The sequence below is a fragment of the Pseudorasbora parva genome, chromosome 19, assembly GCF_024679245.1.
Source record: "Pseudorasbora parva isolate DD20220531a chromosome 19, ASM2467924v1, whole genome shotgun sequence".
NCBI classification, from domain to species: domain Eukaryota; kingdom Metazoa; phylum Chordata; class Actinopteri; order Cypriniformes; family Gobionidae; genus Pseudorasbora; species Pseudorasbora parva.
This window is the reverse complement of record NC_090190.1, coordinates 19,339,896-19,361,697: the sequence shown is the minus strand read 5'-3', so window position 1 is coordinate 19,361,697 and position 21,802 is coordinate 19,339,896. Positions and strand designations below refer to the sequence as shown.

At 38.5% G+C, this 21,802-nt stretch overlaps 1 protein-coding gene across 1 annotated transcript; it reads left to right on the top strand.

Moving 5' to 3' along the window:
- Positions 1 to 181: 181 nt before the first annotated feature.
- Positions 182 to 21,589, top strand: ywhaz (tyrosine 3-monooxygenase/tryptophan 5-monooxygenase activation protein, zeta polypeptide). Its single transcript, XM_067424964.1, has 6 exons — positions 182 to 331; positions 5,665 to 5,967; positions 9,125 to 9,248; positions 17,883 to 18,046; positions 18,167 to 18,262; positions 20,589 to 21,589. Exons 2-6 carry the CDS (start codon positions 5,677 to 5,679, stop codon positions 20,646 to 20,648), a joined length of 735 nt encoding a protein of 244 aa, XP_067281065.1. The 5' UTR covers positions 182 to 331; positions 5,665 to 5,676; the 3' UTR covers positions 20,649 to 21,589.
- The last annotated feature ends 213 nt before the right edge of the window (positions 21,590 to 21,802 follow it).

Here is a 21,802-nt window from a genome sequence, read left to right as displayed (position 1 = left end):
ATATTTTAAATTAACTATTCCGTTTCGAAAAAGTATATTTTTCTGACTATTATTTCATAAATCAGACTTCACATGGAATCATTCTACTCATTAGATTCATCTCAGAATCAAACGCGCTCCGGGTTATCCCTGCAGCCATAGCAGCGCACACGCCAGTCAAATACCCGGTTGCCTTGGCAGCGGTTGACGTCATGGCCCCTGCCCAGTCCCTGCTCCGGCAGCGTGTGAGTGGGACGGAAACCCCGTGGATCGCACGGGAACGCTGTGCTGCGCGCCACAGTCAGTCAGTGAGTGGCAGCTGAACTGTACAGCCGGAGACTCTCATTCACAGGTTGGCTTACTTTCGTTTCATTCAGCTCTTCAGTGTATCGTGGTATAAATATGATCTGTATTTCTTTGTTCTGAGTCTGCTCGTTTTAATTGAACAATGTATATCATTCGAAGTGAAGCAAATATTTTGTAATAGCTACTTGCCACAGGGATGCTTCAAAGCTTTTGATCGAGAAACAACTCGTGGTTCAGCACGGATGATACCAGAATCAAAAGTTTGCTGAAAATTGCTTATTTTAACGCAGCCGGGGCTGTTATGTCAGTTGAGAACCGCTATTTTCCCGATTATTCTCTTAGTGCTTAGTGCTTCTTAGTGCCGTTTTAGATTTCCAGACAACGGAAGGATGAGCCTTCCTCCTCCGCACAGAAATATCACTTCATCTGTTATCGTTCATGTGTTATGGACTCGGAATATAAGTGTAAAATTGTGATTTATCGCATTCAAGCGTAGTCATAGACGATAGGCAAGCCAGATCTTGTCGGGCACATTAGGCAAAAAAGTAGGGCGTTTACCTCACTGCTTTACTACTGTGGTGGAGTTCCTGTCACTTGAAGGTATCGACAGTGTCATTATGTATTTTCTTTTGGAAATGAAATGGTGCTTTAGTCTTTGTCTGCGCAATTTCATATATTCTCATTGTCCAAAAGACCATTGGAAGATAAAATGGTGCGAACAAACCCCCAGTTTAGCATTGGTTTCGTATTGAGACAAAGCGGACGCTAGAAAGGTAATGTCAGGTAAAGAGCGGAACGCACTGGACGCGCGCGCGCTGGGCGGGAGCAGTTCACACGCATAAATCCCCGGATGGACCGTAATCAGACAGACATCATCAGACTGGAGATCAGCACTAGTATGTACAGATAGAGGTGTCTTGTTTAAACATTGTGCGTTGCTTGCTGTTGGGCTGGTGTGTGGATTGGGCGTGGTCGGCGAAGTCATGTCCGCATTTTTGGGTATTTTTCACTCCTTTTCTCACTTATTCAGTGCAAAATAAATTGGGGTTTGTTTTAGATGGAATATTGCATTATTTTCTATAAACGTGACATTATCATCATTGCATTATTTTCTTTATCTGTGACATTATCATCATTATTATTATTATCATTTTTAAATCATGTAACTTCCTCTCTCACCATGTCTCTTTTCTGATGACGTGGTCAACGGCGCGAGGGCGGGACAGCACTCACGTGAGATCAAAGCAATATGGTTATATGCCACAGTTTTGGTTTCGGTGTGGTATCACAACCTAATACCATAGATATTGATATTAAATCGATACCATAAAGGGTCTAAATATCGGCATGGGTATTGTTCATAATTGTACTCGTTTCTGCAGAATTTGCATTTATAATGCATGATATTAGGCCTGCCGCAAATATTTATTAATAAACACAGATTATCACAACAAATCAGTAATATAAAAACTTTTAATGTCACTTGTCTTTTTAAGCCTTCAATTTAAACAGGCAAGCGATTTATTTTAATTTTTTTTAAATATAATTCATTAGAACTCGTGTGGTTTTTGAGAGACGAGTTTCCTTTGCGTCCATACCCATGTCGCGCACACACAAAGCCACCTCTCAAAGAGCTTGCGCGTTCCAAAAGGAGTTATTTTTCACAGCTTATTGTGTTGCGCTTAAACGGTCAAATACACAGTTATGTAGCCTAAAGGCCTGTTCACAATGGGGCGATTTTTGTGAGCGTTTAACGCTGATGTTTAATGCCTCGTGACTAAACAATAGGGTCTAATGAGAGTATGCACACCGACCCGTAAAACGGCAGAGGTAAAAACGTATAATTTTTTTTTTAAACGCCTTGGGTTCTTTATTTTGTTTTTGACGCAGCGTGTTAAGAACTGGCCGACCAAGGAAATTGGCACTTTTGTTCACGTTCCTTTTAGCTGCTGAAGTTGCAGTAAAACATGACTTGGTGGCGCTCAAGCACAAAACGGTCTTGCCGAGCATATATTCAAACGATGAAGAGGAAGTAAACAAAGATGATGATGAGCTGCTTATGCCGCTTGTCAGTTAACAAAAAGTGTGTGAATGGTTTTGGCAAGTACCCAAATACGGTCTATCTTCTTCTGTGTGACAAATGAGTGTCAGAAACATAAAGTGGCACACTTTTTATATTTTCTTGTGTGCTTGTGGGAACTTGTGTGCCGGGAGCACCATCTACTGAATTTGCGCATCGGCAGTAAAAATTGGTTGGGTGTGAACAGCACCCATCCCGGTGTGTAAAGGCCTTAATATACCTGCTGCTGTCTGTCGCTAAATAACTTTTGTAACTTTAATTTAATTGAAAGTCTAATTTATACAGTGAATACTATGGTGCTATTTTACATTTGATAAGGCATACTTGATAAAATGTTTGTATTTTTCAACTTGAATACTACTGTTAATTTAGACCTACATAAACTTTCATAGGAATTAAAATGCTCATCGTGCTCTGCGACAGTGTTATGAATGCCCATGTGGCTGTGCACGTTTTACAAATTAGCTGCGATTCGGGGGCAGCGATATTGAATGGTTTGTTCATTATTGTTACTAATGGAAAAACACAAAAACAAAACAGTACAATGACAATATTGAGTCATTTACTTTTTATTTAGTAATTTAGCAATTATTGCCAGCTGCTTTGTCTGTGAATTAGTTCCAAATGAAGTCGAATCATATTCAAGCCCTAAAGCTAACTGCTAAGCGCTGTTCAAACACTAAGAATCCTTATTCCAATTCTTTAAGGGTGCGTTCACACTTGTAGTTAGGTTAGTTTGGTTCATTTGGTCCAAACCAAAAAACAAAACGTACAGTCCTGGTCCGCTTAGCGTTCACACAGTAAACCTAGAGTTACCGAACCAAAGGCATAGGGAGACGGTCACAACCTGATTGGTTCGCTTATATGACGAGCTTGCTTACCGAACATTTAAAACAATGCGGTGTGCTGGATTAAACGCTATCATTGTATAAAAACTCATGAAGAGCTCATAAAATGTTCAATACAGCAGCAGGATTTCCTCCGTTGTATGCAGAAACAAAGATCTGTTGCAAAAGAGACGGCAGTTCCGTCATCTGTACCGACTCATGGGCAACACAAGTCCTTTGATGAGAAGAACCAAGAATGCTTTTTGTGCTTTTTTTCTAGAATTTTCAAAACATGCTTGTCAGACCAAATATTGATGAGGCACTTTACCTCCTCGTTGCTCTACATTTGCCCTCTAACATTAACGCTACTCATTTTGGATACACGATCTTTCCGCGTCGTCAGATCAGCTGACTTGTAGCATTGCATCTTGTGACATTACATCCTGTTTTTGGTTCATTTTACATGTCTTTGGACCATGTTGTGTTCATATATCGATCGAATCGCACCAGAGTTCGTTTGAAAGCGAAACCAGACCCATCTTTTTAGCGCTCTCTGTCTGCTTGTTTGGTGCGCACCAGCGTTCGGATGGCAGCGTTCACATATGTTCAAATGAACCACACTAACCGAGCAATCGCACCAGGGTTCGTTTTAATCGAACCAAACATGAGAAGTGTGAACACACCCTAAGAATAGGGAAGTCATACACAACACAAAAGAGTCACAATTTAGCTAGAATCATTTTTTAGAAAGCTTGTTTTACTCCTGATTTTAAAAGAACATAATGTTAACGCTCGTTGGTGTGGACACAAATTATCTTTGTATTTATCGTTCTTGGTGTGAACAGACCTTTAATGTGTATAGTAATGTTTCAATTCTTTGTGTTCCCGGTCAAAAATGACCAACCTTTTAAAACACTTGGAAATCGCTTGTTTTACTATATAACCAAATATTGGATTTAATCTTTGTCATCTTGTTTTCTTTCAATTAGGACAGGTTTTGTATTTATTTTGGAAACCGATTGGTTGTATGCATCATTGATCTCAGGGTAAAGTTAATCTTTGCGACCAAGAAAGCCTGTATTACAAAATAGTTTGTTTGTGTACATGAACGTGTGTGCGGTTGCGCAAGTGTGCATGTATCCACGCATGCACAGGTCCGAGACCTTTATTTTTGCGAGCACATGTATAAATATGTGAACATGAATATAATGAACATGCTCCTGAATGTTTCTCTTATTTTATCCCCTATTCATTCTCAATAGATAGTCATTTTGGTCATCAATGAAGCCTAAATCATAAAAAAATTAATTTGAAGCCTGCCCTAATTGAAAGAAAACAAGTTGACAAAAAGTTTGAGTCCAGTATTTGGTGATTAATATTGCATAATGAGAGATTAATAGGTGCATTACTGTAGGTCATTTTTAACTGCAAAAATGACCTGCAGTCATTTTGACTTCCTGGTTAAACATTAAAGCACACTAGTGTGATAAATTGTACAGGATATTTAAAAATTGTATTGCATTATTTCCACAATTACCCACAAATAATGCTTTTTTTTTTGGTCAAAACTTTGTGCATAAGCTCAGATAAAGGAGGCTTATGACTAATCTGATCCAAAAAAAAAAATACTTAACCTGTTCTCATTGGAAGAGAAACATTTGACAAAAAGATTAAATCCAATATTTGGTGATATTATAGAATAATGAGAGATTTATAAGAAATTTTTTTTGATGGCCGGTCATGTTCATCATAGTGAGCCCAGCAGGGGGTGCTCAGCCTGTGGTCTGTGCAGGTCCTAATTCCCCAGTATAGTGATGATCGGGACACTAAACTGTCAAAAAGCACTGTCCTTCAGATGAGACGTTAAATTTAGGTCCTGACTCTGTGGTCAAAAAATTCCCAAATTCACCCATTGGCCTCGGTCTATCATGGCCTCTTAATCATTCATGTATACTGTATGTACTGTTTGGCTTCATCACTGTCTCTCCTCTCCACAAATAAGCTGGAGTGCAGTGGGCGTTCTGGTGCAGTATGGCTGCCAACGCATCATCCAGATGGATGCTGTGCTCTGGTGGTGGTTGAGGAGATTCCCCCTTCCATAAGTAAATTTCAAAATTGAATTGAATTTGCAGCAAATGGAAGTCTCTCATTTATTTAATATGAGTTGGTGATGCAACAAAGTAGAGTTTTGCCTTTTTGCAGACAAATAGTGAAACATTGTGGCTCCTGCCAATGTAATTTGAAAATCAGATGTGATTGTCATCTCTTACCTCTTTAGTTCAAAAACCTCTAAATATGTGTTCTGGACATTTCTGTTCCTATTTTATTATAAGTTAGGTAGGTTCTGTTGTTCAGTCAAGATGTACAATTAACAAACCATTTATTTCTCTAACTGTGATATCACTAATTATAAATGTACATATTCATTGATATTTCTAACTTTGTGACTGAAATACTTTGTTTTCCCTAAAGAACTAAGCAGCCATGGACAAGAGCCAACATGTGCAGAGAGCCAAACTGGCGGAGCAGGCCGAACGCTACGACGACATGGCCGACTCCATGAAGGAAGTGACTGAGCTTGGAGAGGAACTGACCGACGAGGAGAGAAACCTGCTCTCAGTGGCCTACAAGAATGTTGTGGGTGCTCGCCGGTCCGCATGGAGGGTGGTGTCCAGCATCGAGCAGAAGACTGAGGGCAGTGACAAACAGCAGATGGCTAAAGAGTACCGTGAGAAGATTGAGGCAGAGCTGAAGGCCATCTGCAAAGACGTTCTGGTGAGCGTTGAAAGGGAAAAATCTACTGATAGGAATCATAACAGTTGCAGAGTTTGACATTTTTAATGGGATATTGAGAATGATGTCCTGTCAGCAAGGTTTATTTTTGGTCTTAACCAGAACTAGGGTTGGATATAAAGAACTGATTTTCATTTAGAACCAGTGTTAATTTTGTGGGGGGAATTACAACTCACTAACCGAAAAAAACGTCAAATTCCATGGTTCAACTATTTTGTTAATTTAGTTTTTTTTCATTACTGTTAAAATAAAAAAATATTAAATAAATTATAATCATTAATAACTTTAAAAATGAACTGAGTAAATAATCCAATAAAACATTACCATGTAGCCTTTAAATGTTGTTCAGTAAACATTGCATTTAAAAAATATTATTAAAAGTTAGTAATAAAATGAAAAACAAAGAAACACATTATATAATATTATATAACATTACAGGTAACAGATCTATTTTGACATATCTGTTTTTCTTTTTTTTAAAATCCTGTCCGTTGACAAGCATCGCAATCTCAGATTCAGTCCCGCACTTAATGTGGTTGTTATCCTTAAAACGTGGCAGCATGTACTTGGTAGCATTAAAAATAAAACTTATTTAAATTATGATTCGTTATATACAGAAAGCTAGCAAAGAACGCTCTTATATCAGTGAAGCTAATGTCACAGCACAAGCTCACTGACTGAGAAATATCTTCTTCACAATGAATCTCTTATTTACAGCAGCTTCATACTTTGTTGGTTGTAACGAAACGATTTGCGAGCCTTCAGAGCACACTCTGAGCAAACACTGGCATACTGAGCGGATTCTGACTAACTTATGCCTCTGATTGGCCATTGCGTTCATGCGCTCAACAAATATGTGATTGGCTACAATGCTCAACGCTGCAAAAGCATGTTGTAAATAGAAACGCTTTTCACAGAGTGCTCACATAAATACGCATGGGAGCGTTTGAAAGCAGCGCTTATCAGCAGGTACTAGATTGACCCGATACTTCGTACTACCAGTAAGGCTGGTACCATTATTGGCTGTTTTTGTAAACATTATGTACTTTTGACAACACTATAACCGAATGATATTCTTGATTTATTAAGCACTGTCCTCTTGTAAGATATTGTCCAGGTTTTCAGTCAGTCAGTGGCTAGAGGCAGCTGTATCCGGATAAGGAAAACAATGAGGCATTTTGTTTGAATGATCACCAAATCAGCTCTTGGATACAGAGTTTTTTTTCTTTCTCAGGAAACTGAAAGTGATGCTTATTCTGTGCAACTGTATAAGTCTTTAATTTATCAAACAGGACCATGTCCTCTCTGGGTATTGGGCTGTTTTAGTTGGATTGTTGCCTGAGGCATCTTAAACGGTGGCACATGGAATGTTATGCTTTGCATTTATGACATTCCTTCCCTTTTCCAGATGTTATTTAGACTGTATCCACAAGAATGTGATGTTTAATCTGGCATAAGAAGGGTAATGGGTTGAAATTGGCTTCTACAAAGGAAGAACCTGCTGGATGTTACATCTTGTATCCTCTGAACAACCTTACATTTTTGGATTCTTTTAAATATTACAAGCCATATTAGATTAGATGATGAGATAAAGTACCATGTTGAAGTTATGAGGTGCTTGTGCTGGTAGTCTCCGCATAGCACGTCACGCCCACGGAGTGGTGGGTGAATGCCTCATGCATGGATGCTTTACATGTCAGTCAGACGTCCTCTGGGCCTTTGGCCAATGAAATCTGCTATGGAGTCCAGTCTTAAGGTCTGGCTACTAGGAGTGTAGCGGTTCTCTGTAAAAATTCGACCCGTACCGTTCTCCACCCACGGTTTGGCACGCGTTCATCTAAAAAAAACAGATAGACAGAGTTAGTCTAATGTATGTTTCTGTTGATGGATACACATTCTTGCTTCCCAATACATTACAACAGCAATGGTCAAAATTTGTGGACAAAACATTCACTCTTGAAGGCAAGTGCTTTCTGCTCGAACATGACCCAGTCGTCACCTGGGTGTTGATAGCACACGAATGCAGGAGACCTAAACAGCACACACTGTTATTTGTGTAACTTCAATAATGATTAATTCATACAGTGTTTCATTAATTCACACATTTCAGTTTCTGTACCTGAAAAACCTGAAAAGCACTGTTTATTTTATATGCATCTTTTCTCTATTGTATGTATTTTTGCTGTTGCTTGTAGTTTGATTATTTGTTCTTATTTTTATTTTTTTTATTTGACAAATGTCCCTACTTTCCCTGAGCATAGGACCCACCATACCAAAACTGTGAACTTAAAGACGTGAATAAAAACCGAACCTTGAGTAATTTGAACCGTTGCACCCCTACTGGCTACGCAAGAACACTTTGCTGGTAGTCACAATGTTCTTCCCAAAATTAAGTTGGAAAAAAAAGAATCATTTTAAATTATGATTTACATCAAGAACAAAATGAAAGTGTAACGTGTATTGCAAAATTAATAGTTATTCACGTCAAGTGTGAAAATATCTTATGGGCCAAGTAAGTCTTCCTTTAATCCAACCTCTGCAAAGAAGAACATTATTTAAGATATTGGAAACGGCCATAAGCAAAGATAAGTTAGTTAAACTGTACATAAAATGTTTATGGAACAACTTCTAACGCACAAATGTACTACAGTCCAATTACAGTTTTAGCACTTATTAAAAAATGATAGTGTAAAATAAACCTTGATTGGCCGGTAAAATTTTTGCAGCCAAGTAATTTTAGCAGCTATGAATCTTGATGTATTCCCATAAAAATGGGAAATCGCTATAGAAAAATCATGGGCATTCATTGTGCAGAAAGTGTGGGAACCTTGGTATTTGTTCACTGACGAGGAGTGTGTGAGTTAAGCATCATATTAGGATTGCTCAATACTACGTTGTTACTATTTTACTGCATTCTACTGATATGTGATGTAATTTGTAGCATCACTCTGATATCCTGATGGGTATTCAATGGTTGGTCTGTAAAAGCTGTCATCATATCTTGGGCCTAGGATACATAGTTTTCAGTTTAGTCCCATTTGTGTCGTCTTTGTTCATCTGGGATGATGGTGAATTATTCCAATTAGAAATGTTACTGTCTTGGACTGCATGTTCAGGTTCATCTGTCTCTCGTCCGCAGCATCTCCTGGACAAGTTTCTGATCCGCAGCACTTCTCCAGCAGAGAGCCAGGTTTTCTACTTGAAGATGAAGGGAGACTATTACCGCTACCTGGCAGAGGTCGCCACAGGAGACGAGAAAGCCAGTGAGTTTCTCTTTTACAGCATTTATATAAGATTTATACAAGATGCACTTTTGTCTTTCCTTAATATAATTTATTTTCATTTGAGAAATAAATCCAAATATTAGATGGTCTTTGAGGTTCAGCATGGTGTCTCTGAATTTGAGTTGTGCAGCCACACCTCTATCTCACACATGCATTTTTTTTGTTGGTTTTGATAGCTACCAGTGGAACAGGTCTTTACTTGCGGTTCCACACCCTGAATGGCTGATTATTGAGGGAATGTTGCACAAAATCTTTTAAAACAGAAATGGCTTATGGTTTAGAATTTAAGCTGCAATTATCATGTCAACGATTCGATTTGAGATCACGATGCATCACGATTCATTGCATCCTCAATTTTCACTATGCCATTATCTCAAAATGGCATAATGTTAATTAGGGCTTGGTATTGAAACAAATATCCCAATTCGATTTCCATCAACAAGCTTTCGATTCCGATATATTTTAATATATATCTGGTTCAGTACATGGCAGATTATCTCTCAACAAAAGCTGTTAACTGTACAGGGAGTCAGTTGGGACTACATTATAATACTGAAGGTTAAAATGAACTGATTTGATTTAACGATTAATCGATGATCGATTAATTGTCGATAAGACATTTGATCGATAAGACTTATCGATCATCGATTAAGCAGGGTCATGCGCGTGCGTGAGGAAAGGGGAGGAAAAATGATGCGAGCGTGCCCGAGTTCTATTTGGGACCATTTAACAGCTGGAGTTACACCTTCATCATGACTGCAAGCTTGCATGTGCATTCACAGCCTTTTGTGCAAATGTAAGTTATAATATTGTGTTTATTTTGTGCAGGCCTATCTTTAGCTGATTTATCTCATAAGGATGCATTTGGTTAATAATTAACGGTAGAGGCGAGCGGTAGTAAAAGCGTGGCGGTGATCAGCTTCAGCTCCAACAGCACTAATAATGACTATGATTGGGACTGTCATATTACACAACATTAATGAGAACACTATTGTAATAAAACATTGTGATTGTTAATTATTTGGGTTTATTTGCCGTGTGTTTCATTGCGTTGATCCAGGAAGAGCGCATGCACAACATGAGTCACGCATTCTGACTCGCGCCTGTAACTTAGTTCAAGTTCACTTGTGCATTCGCATCAGATTGTGCTGAAGTAATTTGTAATATTACATTTATTTTGTAACGTTATATATGTGATCAATCATATAGGATGCGTTTCTTTCAGCGAAATAAAACGCACTAACAAATGGCTTCAGTCAGTAATGGCTACCGGTTTTCATTCAGTTTAGCGCATACAGAGCGATGCATAATAACGATGATTGGGACAGTCATATTATATAACAGAAATGAGAACACTATTATAATAAATGGTTGTAAAGTCATTGGTTTTAGGTGCCGTGTTCAGAGCATTGTTCCAGGAAGCGCGTCTCCCATTCTGAATATGAATATCAGCAACTCAATTCAAGTTCACTTGTGCATTCGCATCATTTTGTGAAGATATATAATTTGTAATATTTTGTTAACTTTATATAAATCTGATTAATCTCATATAGGAAGCTTTTTGTTGAGTTAAATAACGTGCTAGCAAAGAGCTTCAGTGTAACTTACCGGTGTTGATTCAGCGCATCGGCTTCAGCTCGCGCAGTTCAAACCGCAACGCACGACTAATAATAACTATGATTGGGACGGTCACATTACATAACATTAATGAAAACAATATTTTAATAAATCGTTTTGAATTAATTGGGTTTAGGTGACGTTTCAGCACGTTGTTCTTGAAAGTGCGTCCACACATTCTGAATAACAAACCTGAGGCGGCGTTCGTGTTGTAGCCTATTACATGTTATATTTGGTTATTAAATAAGTAATTTAATTAAATTATAAATAACATCGACTAGTTTTACAATCCCATAGCCCTTTGTTTAGATAAAAAAAAATCCTTCTCATTCATTTGGTGAACATGGCGTTTTGAGCAGCATTGCACATCCTGTCATGCTGTCGGCTATAAGCCACTGCTGTAGACGCCTATTTCAGTATTATGGTTAACGATTAATCGATTAATTGACCGTTAATTTAAACGACGATCGATCATGGGAATTTGTGAAAATTGACATCCCTAATACAAACATTAAAATTACACACAAGAAAGTTTTTATAATAGTTATAATACTAATACAATTTCGTGCTGCAACTAGTACTAATGCTGAAGAAAGGATCAGTTCAAATTTCATAATAAAATGGGGAGAATTTGAAATCTGTGTCTTTTCATATAATAAATAACAAGGCACAAAGCTTATTGCAATTTATTGGATGCCTTGGAGGCACATTACGATGTTCTGTTCATTCATCAACTGAAACAGAATGTACTATTTTTAGCTTTTAAGAATCTAATGGCTTTGGGTTTTTTTATCTTAGGTTCCTTGATTCGAAAAAATCTATATTTTAACCCAGCCCTAATGTTAATGCTTATTTTTTTCATTAGCCTTTCATCAGAAGCGAGCCAATAGGCAGGTTTTCATTACATATTTGCAGGCAACTTTTGTGATTTTCTGAATGTTGATAAAAAAAAATTATAATGAAACTACGGGGTTTCTATTAAACAATGTTATGCGACTAAAACATAATTTTTTTCTCGCGAGAAGTCATTTCAAAAATCATGCCGACAGATGCTGGTAGGTTTATGTATATCACAGCCACCGCACACAAAAAGCCTCATATTCGGAGCGGTGTTTCCGGGAGGTTATAGTAAACAAATTCACAGAGCACCTCTGGATTCAGAATTTCTGGATGAACAGATCAACCTTTTTTGAGTTGTGCAATACAATAGGGCAATAAATAGAGAATAAAGAACTCTCTTGTCTTCTGTCCAAACATACCACTTCATCTTTAAAGGGGGGGTGAAACACTCAGTTTCAGTCAATCTCATGGCAATCTTGAGTACCTATAGAGTAGTATTGCATCCTTCATATCTCCAAAAAGTCTTTAGTTTTATGATAATTATAAAAGAAATATAGGCCGTACAGAGTCTTTCCGGAAAAAAACGAGCGGCTGGAGGTGTATCGTGTGGGCGGAGCTAAAGGATCATGAGTGCATGCAGCTATTGCATGAGAGTGTCTGAAAGCTGTGACATCCTCAAGCGTGGAAAAGAAAACGTTACCCTAATAAACCATGGCTATCAATCAGATTCAACTAATACATATAATCCAGAATCGGATCCGGAGGCTGAAATAAATTGAACAAGAGAAACAGCAACAGCAGGACGTCCGTCTCTGTGGTATGTACTGTATTTCGTGGCCTGTCAACATTTGTGTGTGTTAACTCGTGGTTTACGAGGACATGAGTTGGTTTATGGACTATTGTATGCGACTAAACCTTAGCAGTAGCAAGCAAAACGGTTTTGCACGTCAGACTAGTGTATAGAAAAACAATGGAGTAGCGCATTTGAATGAAGAAGCACGCTTTCTCAGAAAGTCCCCTAGGTTTATGTTTGGGTGGTTTAACAATAAACAAACAGACACCTATAGTGGTCAGCTAAACAAATGTATTTAAACACACACCATACGTTGCATGCTCCATTGATAAATTAACTATACGCGATCGTGTTGTTTACTCACGCGAAGATATCCAACTACACACATATATTTGAAGCAGTTTTACTCACCGCCTGCTTCCAAAGCTAGACCGTGAACCTTTATCGTCACAGCTCCATCAAAAACACACTTCTTTGGTGACATTGTTGATTTGGTGAAGTCCTGTGACTCCAGTGAGTGCAGCGTTTATGGGCGTGCATTTGCTCTCTCGCTCTCATTGGCTCTCTTAAAAAAAACTGTTTCCATTGTAGGTTTGCTAAATATTCCTTTTTTGAATTGCCTGAAAAACACCCTCATGCGAGCATAAAAATGGAAGTATTTGCTTTGTTTCCATTAGGTATATTATTTTATTCGCTATTTCAATTTGCGTAATTTGAAGGGTAATGGAAACGCATCTACTGATGCCTTAAGATGCTGTCTAGGTTGATAGCCCACTAGCCTTTGGAACAGACCTATAATGTCCACATGAATAGTCTTACATAACTGCCAGTATAACTCTTGTAGTGAATATAATATCTTGTTTTACTCATTTGTTTGTCCTTGAGCTAATATACTGGCTCTGCTCCAAACTCTCCAGCTGCCTACCTAGAGAAATCATAGGCACGCCAACACAAAGGCTGCTATGCAGCAAAACGATGCGTCTTATACCGATATCTTGTTTTAGCCAACATCTATAGCAGCATCTCATGAATAAGACAATCTAAAAAATGCATTACTTAAAAGTATTATCTTATATGATGCTTTTTAATGTTTTCCTTTTAGAGTTTATTGTAGCTGTTTGTATAGCAAGTATACAAACTGTATAGTTACAGAGCTCTTAGTCTCCCACAAAACTATTTATTCTATCTACTAGACAACATTGATCCAGACTTGTTGCGGTTAAAGTACTGTGAAGATTAGTCTGGTGACTTAGGACTGCACGTGACTTTCCAGTTCCCAGTGGATTTTCCCCTTTGTATATAAACTTAATAATGTCTAAACCTTGTCTTCAGTCTATCAGTCGTATTTATTAAACGTCATTGTTGATACAAATAGCAAACAACTCTTACTGCACACACCGCAACAGACGTTTAGGTTGAAATAAATGTTGCGTGAACTCAACCAATCAGCATGTTCAGCGCTCATATCCCACCCCCGAAAGTTCCTGAACTTTGAAAAAGTACTACCTCACAAGCAGGGCCTTTTGAGGGGGAATTTCTTACCTGGAACTTCATTAAGACAGTGGTTCCTGAGGTGGAAACACGGCTAAAGGCTACTTACCACTGTGAAGTGTTCTGCTCAAGTTGTGCTTGCAAAGTTGGTTCCGATCGATCAGCTTGATCATCCACATTTTAAGAAACCGACTTGGGTTTGAATTGATGCAGTAAAACCGACAACATTATTATTAACTGACCTTTCCAACAAGCTTGAGGTTTTTGGCCAATCGGAGCATTCTGAGCTTTTCGGATGGAGGGGCTTTGTAGAAATCAGTGCGCTTCAGACACTAGGAATAGAGGAGCTCCAGTAATGTACAGTTACAGCATGTGAAAAATAATGTGCTTTTGAATATTAAAGTATGTTAACCTATTCTATTACACCCAATAATATAACAAACTTTTACAATGGCATCATATGACCCCTTTAAGCTTAGTGTCTCAATTAAAAATACTTGTTAAGTATTATAAATAACCCCATCTTATTAAAAATGCTCTTTATCTAAATATCTGAGCCAAATAACATAACATAACATAGTTTTCCTTAACCGCTACTTGATTGTGTTTGATGCTTGATTGTGTTACTGAACTCAAGGGGTCAGTAAATTAACCCTCTTAATAGAGTTCGAATCACATTAAGTAGCCACAGACTAAGAGTTTTCATTAATTATATATTTGGAAATGAAGGATGGAGGTTTAGATCTGAAGGTCTTGTGTCCTAGTTCATAAAGCTCTCGAGACACAAGCTACTTGCAGATTAATTTTAAAACGTCCAGTGTGACGTTCTATGCCTCCCGTGCCTTGAGCCCGCATGTAATATCCTCACTGTTGCTTATATCACTACTTTATTCCAAAAAACTTGCTCAGTCGAGTGATTTGGTTGTGAATTTTTGACGAGTTGAAGATTTTTGTGTGCATCCAGCAAGGGCTTTGCAAATGTTAATTATTTAATTTTTCACCGTCCAGTCTTTCTCTCGTCACAAGCTGACATCTCGTCTGCAGATTCAGAAGCACAATCCTGTTCCACCTTCTTTCATTTAATTTAATGAGGCTAATGAGTGATTTCCCTTCACATGTGGTCTTTGCCTGAGTATGTCTCAGTATGTCCTATGTGGAAGTAATAATTCACTCTTTCTGATAGATGCTCGAGGTTATTAGGGCTGCTTCTTCTCCCTGCAGGGTTTGATGAATTTTTAAGAGCCTGGTGTGTTTCTATGGCAGCACAGGAGTGAATGATCTGGCTGAAGCTGCCATCTGTGGAAACGACAGGACCAGACTGTGCGGCAGATCCTAGATCAGTCTGTTTGTAGAGTATTATAGTTAAGCTGCAGGTTTTTCATAGATTCTTACAAGCGAGGACGGAATATCGCTGGTCTATTTGAGCTCAAGCAGCCGCTGACCTACTAATGTCAGTATGATGGGTTGCGTGATCATCGCCATGGCAACAGCATCTGGCTTATGTGCGTTGTCCAGCTGGGTGTCGGCAGTAGGAAGAACCTCCTGCGGATGGATTTAATATATGCACCGCTTGGCCACTGTCTCCTAAAGCTCTTCAAAAGAACAATCACTACTGCTCATCTGGCACGGTGTGTGAAACGCTTTTTACGGAGCTGCCTCTCTGCAGTTATTTATGTATTTCTCTCCAAGCACAGATCAATACAGGCAACAACGAAAAAATATTTTATAGTAACCATCATTAGGCAGAGTCAAAATGTTAAAGAAATCACAATAAATATTTAATCATTATTACAAAAAAAATATATACCCACTTATATTTTATTTAAGCAGACAGTAAATAAGTCAACCCCCTGAAAAGATACATGTGTATCCATCACTGCCTCTCTTTAATTCCTGTTAAAAATCAAAGATGGTGCTGCTGTGAATAAGGCCTATTAACACCTCCTAACAGAACTTGAGAGGGAACTGAAACAAAATGCTGAAACTGGTTTTGTCTCTTGAAATGGACAGTTCGAAAGAACTGATTCATGAAAGTGTATATATATATATATATATATATATATATATATATATATATATATATATATATATATATATATATATATATATATATATATATATATAAAATAAAATAAAAATATTGGGACATTTATACCTAAAGGATTATTAGGACCATCTGTTCAATTGGTCATTAATGCAGTTATCTAATCAACCAATCACATGGCAGTTGCTTCAATGCGTTTAGGGGTGTGGTCCTGGTCAAGACAATCTTCTGAACTCCAAACTGAATGTCAGAATGGGAAAGAAAGGTGATTTAAGCAATTTGGTTTGAGAGTGGCATGGTTGTTGGTGCCAGACGGGCCGGTCTGAGTATTTCACAATCTGCTCAGTTACTGGGATTTTCACGCACAACCATTTCTAAGGTTTACAAAGAATGGTGTGAAAAAGGAAAAAACATCAAGTATGGCGCAGTCCTGTGGGCGAAAATGCCTTGTTGATGCTAGAGATCAGAGGAGAATGGGCCGACTGATTCAAGCTGCTAGAAGAGCAACTTTGACTGATATAACCACTCGTTACAACCTAGGTATGCCACAAAGCATTTGTGAAGCCACAACACGCACAACCTTGTGGCGGATGGGCTACAACAGCAGAAGACCCCACCGGGCATCACTCATCTCCACTACAAATATAGGAAAAATTTGCACAAACTCACCAAAATTGGACAGTTGAAGACTGGAAAAATGTTGCCTGGTCTGATGAGTCTCGATTTCTGTTGAGACATTCAGGTGATAGAGTCAGAACTTGGCGTAAACAGAAAGAGAACATGGATCCATCATGCCTTGTTACCACCGTGCAGGCTGCTGGTGGTGGTGTAATGGTGTGGGGGATGTTTTCTTGGCACACTTTAGGCCTCTTAGAGCCAATTGTGCATCGTTTAAATGCCACGGCCTACCTGAGCATTGTTTCTGACCATGTCCATCCCTTTATGACCACCATGTACCCATCCTCTGATGGCTACTTCCAGCAGGATAATGCACCATGTCACAAAGCTTGAATCATTTCAAATTGGTTTCTTGAACAATACAATAAGTTCACTGTACTAAAATAGCCCCCACAGTCACCAGATCTCAACCCAATAGAGCATCTTTGGGATGTGGTGGAACGGGAGCTTCGTGGCCTGGATGTGCATCCCACAAATCTCCATCAACTGCAAGATGCTATCCTATCAGTATGGGCCAACATTACTAAGGAATGCTTTCAGCACCTTGTTGAATCAATGCCATGTAGAATTAAGGCAGTTCTGAAGGCGAAAGGGGGTCAAACAGTATTAGTATGGTGTTCCTGATAATCCTTTAGGTGAGTGTATATATAGCAAGGAGAGGGCATGAAACTTTCTTTAGGACACTGGCCAAATAAAAAACTCATTTAGATGCACTACTCTTTAACAGTTTGGGGATGATAAGATTATTGCTTTTGAAAGAAGTCTTTTATGATCAGATGTTTGATCCTTTTATGAAGGATGTATTTATTTAAGTGTTATTTATTTCTGTGATGGCAAAGTTGAATTTTCAGCATCATTACTCCAGTCTTCAGTGTCACATGATCCTTCAGAAATCATTCTAATATGCTGATTTGCTGCTCAAGAAACATTTCTTATCAATGTTGAAAATTGTTGTGCTGCTCAATATTTTTGTGGAAACTGTGATTAGTTTTTTTTGGATTCTTTTGATGAATGGAAAGTTTAAAAGATCTGGTATAAAAGATCTATTGTAACATTATACATGTCTTTAGCGTCTTTTACCTTGCTGGATAAAAATGATAAACTATTAAATGATTCTTGCATAAATTAATTTCTTTGTGTTTGCAAACAGATATCATCCAGAAGTCTCAGGAAGGGTACCAGGCTGCCTTTGACATCAGCAAAGACAACATGCAGCCCACTCATCCCATCCGCCTGGGCCTGGCTCTCAATTTTTCAGTCTTTTATTACGAGATCCTGAACTCTCCAGAGCAGGCCTGTGAACTGGCCAAGAAGGTTAGAATGGGTGCTCATGAAACTCAAAAATCACACGCAGAATAATGCCCCTTGAGCTTTTGTGTTGATTAAATATGATGCTTAGTATTATTAATTTATCGTTTATCTGTTTTTATAAAGGCTTTCGATGATGCCATTGCTGAGCTGGACCAGTTAACTGAAGACTCGTATAAAGACAGCACACTCATCATGCAGCTACTTAGAGACAATCTGACAGTGAGTTCATGTTTTTTTTTATATTAACCCAGTAACCCAATGTGAAGAACTTAGAATTTCTTGGCTGATAATTATGCAGATAACTGATTTTGCTACCTAATTTAAAAAAAACGCTTATTAAATGCCACTGTAATCATAATAGAAATAGATAAAAACTTCATACAGATTGGACATACTTTGGAAATGTCTCAATTAGTAGAACACAGCAAGTTTATTCATTTTACTTTTTACAATTTATGCGGATATTTAAATGTGAACATCCTTAAATGCATGTTAGAGGAATTTAAATGGAATGGGAAGCAGACATGTTTAGAGATATGTGTTTCAGAGTTTCTACTTTTAAAGGGTTAATGAAATGGAAAATCAAAATGTGATATTTACATATATAAGAGGTTAGTCTCTCAAAGCTCCCTAATTTAAAATATTATTTTCCATGATCCTGAAATGCCTTAAATTGGTGCTATAAAATGTACCAATCAAATAAGTTCTTGCTTTCTGAAAGTGGTAACACCCCTTGAAACTAACTGTATGCATTTATAAGAGTTTCCCTTTCAGACACAACATTTATCGGAGGAGAGTATTTAAATGAATCATGCAACTGACTGGCTTCTTTCCTATATGATTGTCTCTTCAGACCTTAGAATGGCACATGATTTATGAGCTTCTACAACTTTTGACCTCCTAACTGAACTCCTTTCTACAAATTGATCATAGATATTAATTGTGGACAAAAAGTGCAACCATAATCAAAGTGTAAATGGAGACCAAATTTTCCTTCAAGCATGATACTGAGCTAAGATATGGTTAACTGCACAGCTCAGCCTAAGATAGTTTTCATATTGGGAGATCTTCGCATACCTTAGGGAGCCGCTTTTGTTCGAATGCACTCAGGTTGACTCTCACTTTCAATTTCACGATCATGCGTGCTCTGTGAATCGTAAGCGGTGGGGCTGAACACACATTTTAAAAGAGAAGACATTTGACGCTTCTGTTAATGACTCCTTCGTCACGGTCCTGTCAGTCTTCTCGTCACGTGATCAGTATTGCGCACTATGGTCAACTCAAACAGCTTGTCAACCCTCACACTCCGTCATGAAAATATAGCGCAAGGCAGCTTTTCACCTTGACGAGAAATCTTGTCACACCCCACAGATTACCTGTTTATAAAGCTGTAACACCAGTTAACCGTGTATAGAGCTTGAAATAGTTCTCAGAGCGCACACACTAATGGATGATGCCGGTTGGGTCTTGCATCCACATTACCAAAAAATAATGGTGCAGGAAAATATGCTGTGCACTTTAACAGTTTAAGGTTGCGTTCACACTGCGGTCATGTTTGGTTCGATTAAAACGAACTGGTACGATTGCTCGTTCATCATACGTTAGTGTGGTTCATCATACGTTAATGCTGCCATCCGAATCCTGGTGTGCACCACACAAGCGGACTGAGACAACTAAAAAGATAGGTCCTGGTCCGCTTCCAAACAAACTCTGGTGTGGATCGATTGATATATGAACGCAACACGCATGCAAACAAACCCAAAACAGGATGTAATGTCACAAGATTCGATGCTACAAGTCAGCTGATTTGACGACGCGGAAAGATTGGGGTATCCAAAATGAGTAATGTTAACGTTAGAAGGCAAACATGGAACAACGAGGAGGTAAAGTGCCTCATCAATATTTTGTCCGACGAGCATGTTTTGAAAACGCTAGGGAAAAAAACGCACAAAAAGCATTCCTGGTTCTTCTCATCAAAGGACCCGTGTTGCCCATGAGTCGGTACAGATGACGGAACGGCCGTCTCTTCTGCAGCAGATCTTCGTTTCTGCGTTCAACGGGGGAAATCCTGCTGCTGTTTTTAATGTTTTGAACATTTTATGAGCTCTTCGTGAGTTTTCAGCTGGTAAAAATTAAACCATATGTAGGCTACAGGCATAAAAGGATTGCGTTTAATCCAGCACACAGCATTGTTTTGAATGTTCAGAAAGCAAGCTCCGTCGTGAAATGTACGTCATTTGAAGTCGACCAATCAGGTTGTGACCGTATCCCAATGCCGGTTGGTTCGGTAACTTTAGGTGCGCTGTTTAAAATGCCAGTGTGAATGCTAAGCCGAACAGGATTATGTTTTGTTTTTTGGTCCAGACCAAACGAACCAAACTACATGTGTGAACGCACCCTAAATTATAAACTGTAATTCACCTATATTAATTATCAGCAAAAAGATATGCAGCCCTATATGCATCAGGTTCCTTTCCACCTTTTTAATTGTCTGTTTAAAATGTCAGAAATGTCAGTGGATGAATGTGTCCCCTTTGATTTTCAGCTGTGGACCTCTGACAATCAGGCCGACGGTGAGGACACAGAGGAGGGGCGGGAAAACTAAAGCCAACTCTACAAAGAACCTTTTCAGTCAGCACAGCGAGAGACAACGCTGACGCTTTTACAGTTCCAGCTTCATACTCACCAGCCCGTCATTTATGTGTGTGTTTGGATTTGAGAGTGTCAAGGAAAGACTGTTTGTTTAAGTGTGTCTGTTCGGGGGAGGGGGGGTGGGGCAAACAGCAGTTGTTTGTCTTTAAAATGTGTTAATCGTGGATGGGAGGACGCAAAATAGATCGTTGGCTTGATGTGTGCTCATGCATATGCTCACTGGGATGCTGATGCGAGTCACCATGAAGCCAACGTCAACTTTGTTGTTGTTGCATATGTGAGTGTGAGAGAGAGAGAGAGAGTATGAAACCGTTTCTAAGTCTGTTAGGGGAGCATTTAGTGATGGGTTTCTTGTGGCTTAGACTGAATTCTTAATTTTCCTAAAGAATCATGGGAAATAAACCAAAAGTCAGTATGAACGAATACTTGTGTCAGATTGGGCTTGTGCAAGACATTCTACTTCAGTTGTCAAGTGTTTGATTTCTCATTGGTGAATAACGCATACAATCTCTCTTTGTCGACCAGACCTAAGATCAAAAAGACTTGACACATGGCTTATACTGTAACTTTGATATAAAAGTCTTGTTACCGGAGTAACGCTTTTCATGTGCTTATCTGATTAATACTGTTTTCTATTAGGATTTTTGGTTTTGTTTTATTTGTACTACTACTTACTAAATCTGTTTTTAGTTTGTTTTGTTTACTCTTTTGATACTTGCCTAAAATGCATGTGGCTTTAGTTAATCAGGGTGACTGGAGTTGGCTGATTGGGCTGCCTAGAAACTGTCTTTGAATTTTCATACAGAACACTCAGCATTATTGTTATTTGTTATGGAGGGTGGGCGGAGGGATCTGGATTTCATGTTAGTGGAATTAAAACAGATAAAACACAAACCACACAATCTCTTGTTCTTTTTGCCTTGCTTTCAGTCTGTGGTGTTTTTGAAACCTGGCTGTTCCTGAAAGATCCTATTTCTGGACTTCAAATATTCATTTCGTTTAGCGCTTGCTTGGGAAATGGGGTGTGTTTCTGTGACACAAATAAGATTAAAAAGGATCTCTTAAAAATCATTTACTCGACCTTGTGTGGTTCCACACCTTTCTTGG

Excerpts from the sequence above, each read along its gene's own strand:
- ywhaz (XM_067424964.1), top strand. The coding sequence starts at position 5,677 with ATGGACAAGAGCCAACATGTGCAGAGAGCCAAACTGGCGGAGCAGGCC. Across the intron at positions 5,968-9,124 it reads CCATCTGCAAAGACGTTCTG|CATCTCCTGGACAAGTTTCT; the intron begins GTGAGCGTTGAA and ends TCTCGTCCGCAG. Across the intron at positions 18,047-18,166 it reads CCTGTGAACTGGCCAAGAAG|GCTTTCGATGATGCCATTGC; the intron begins GTTAGAATGGGT and ends GTTTTTATAAAG.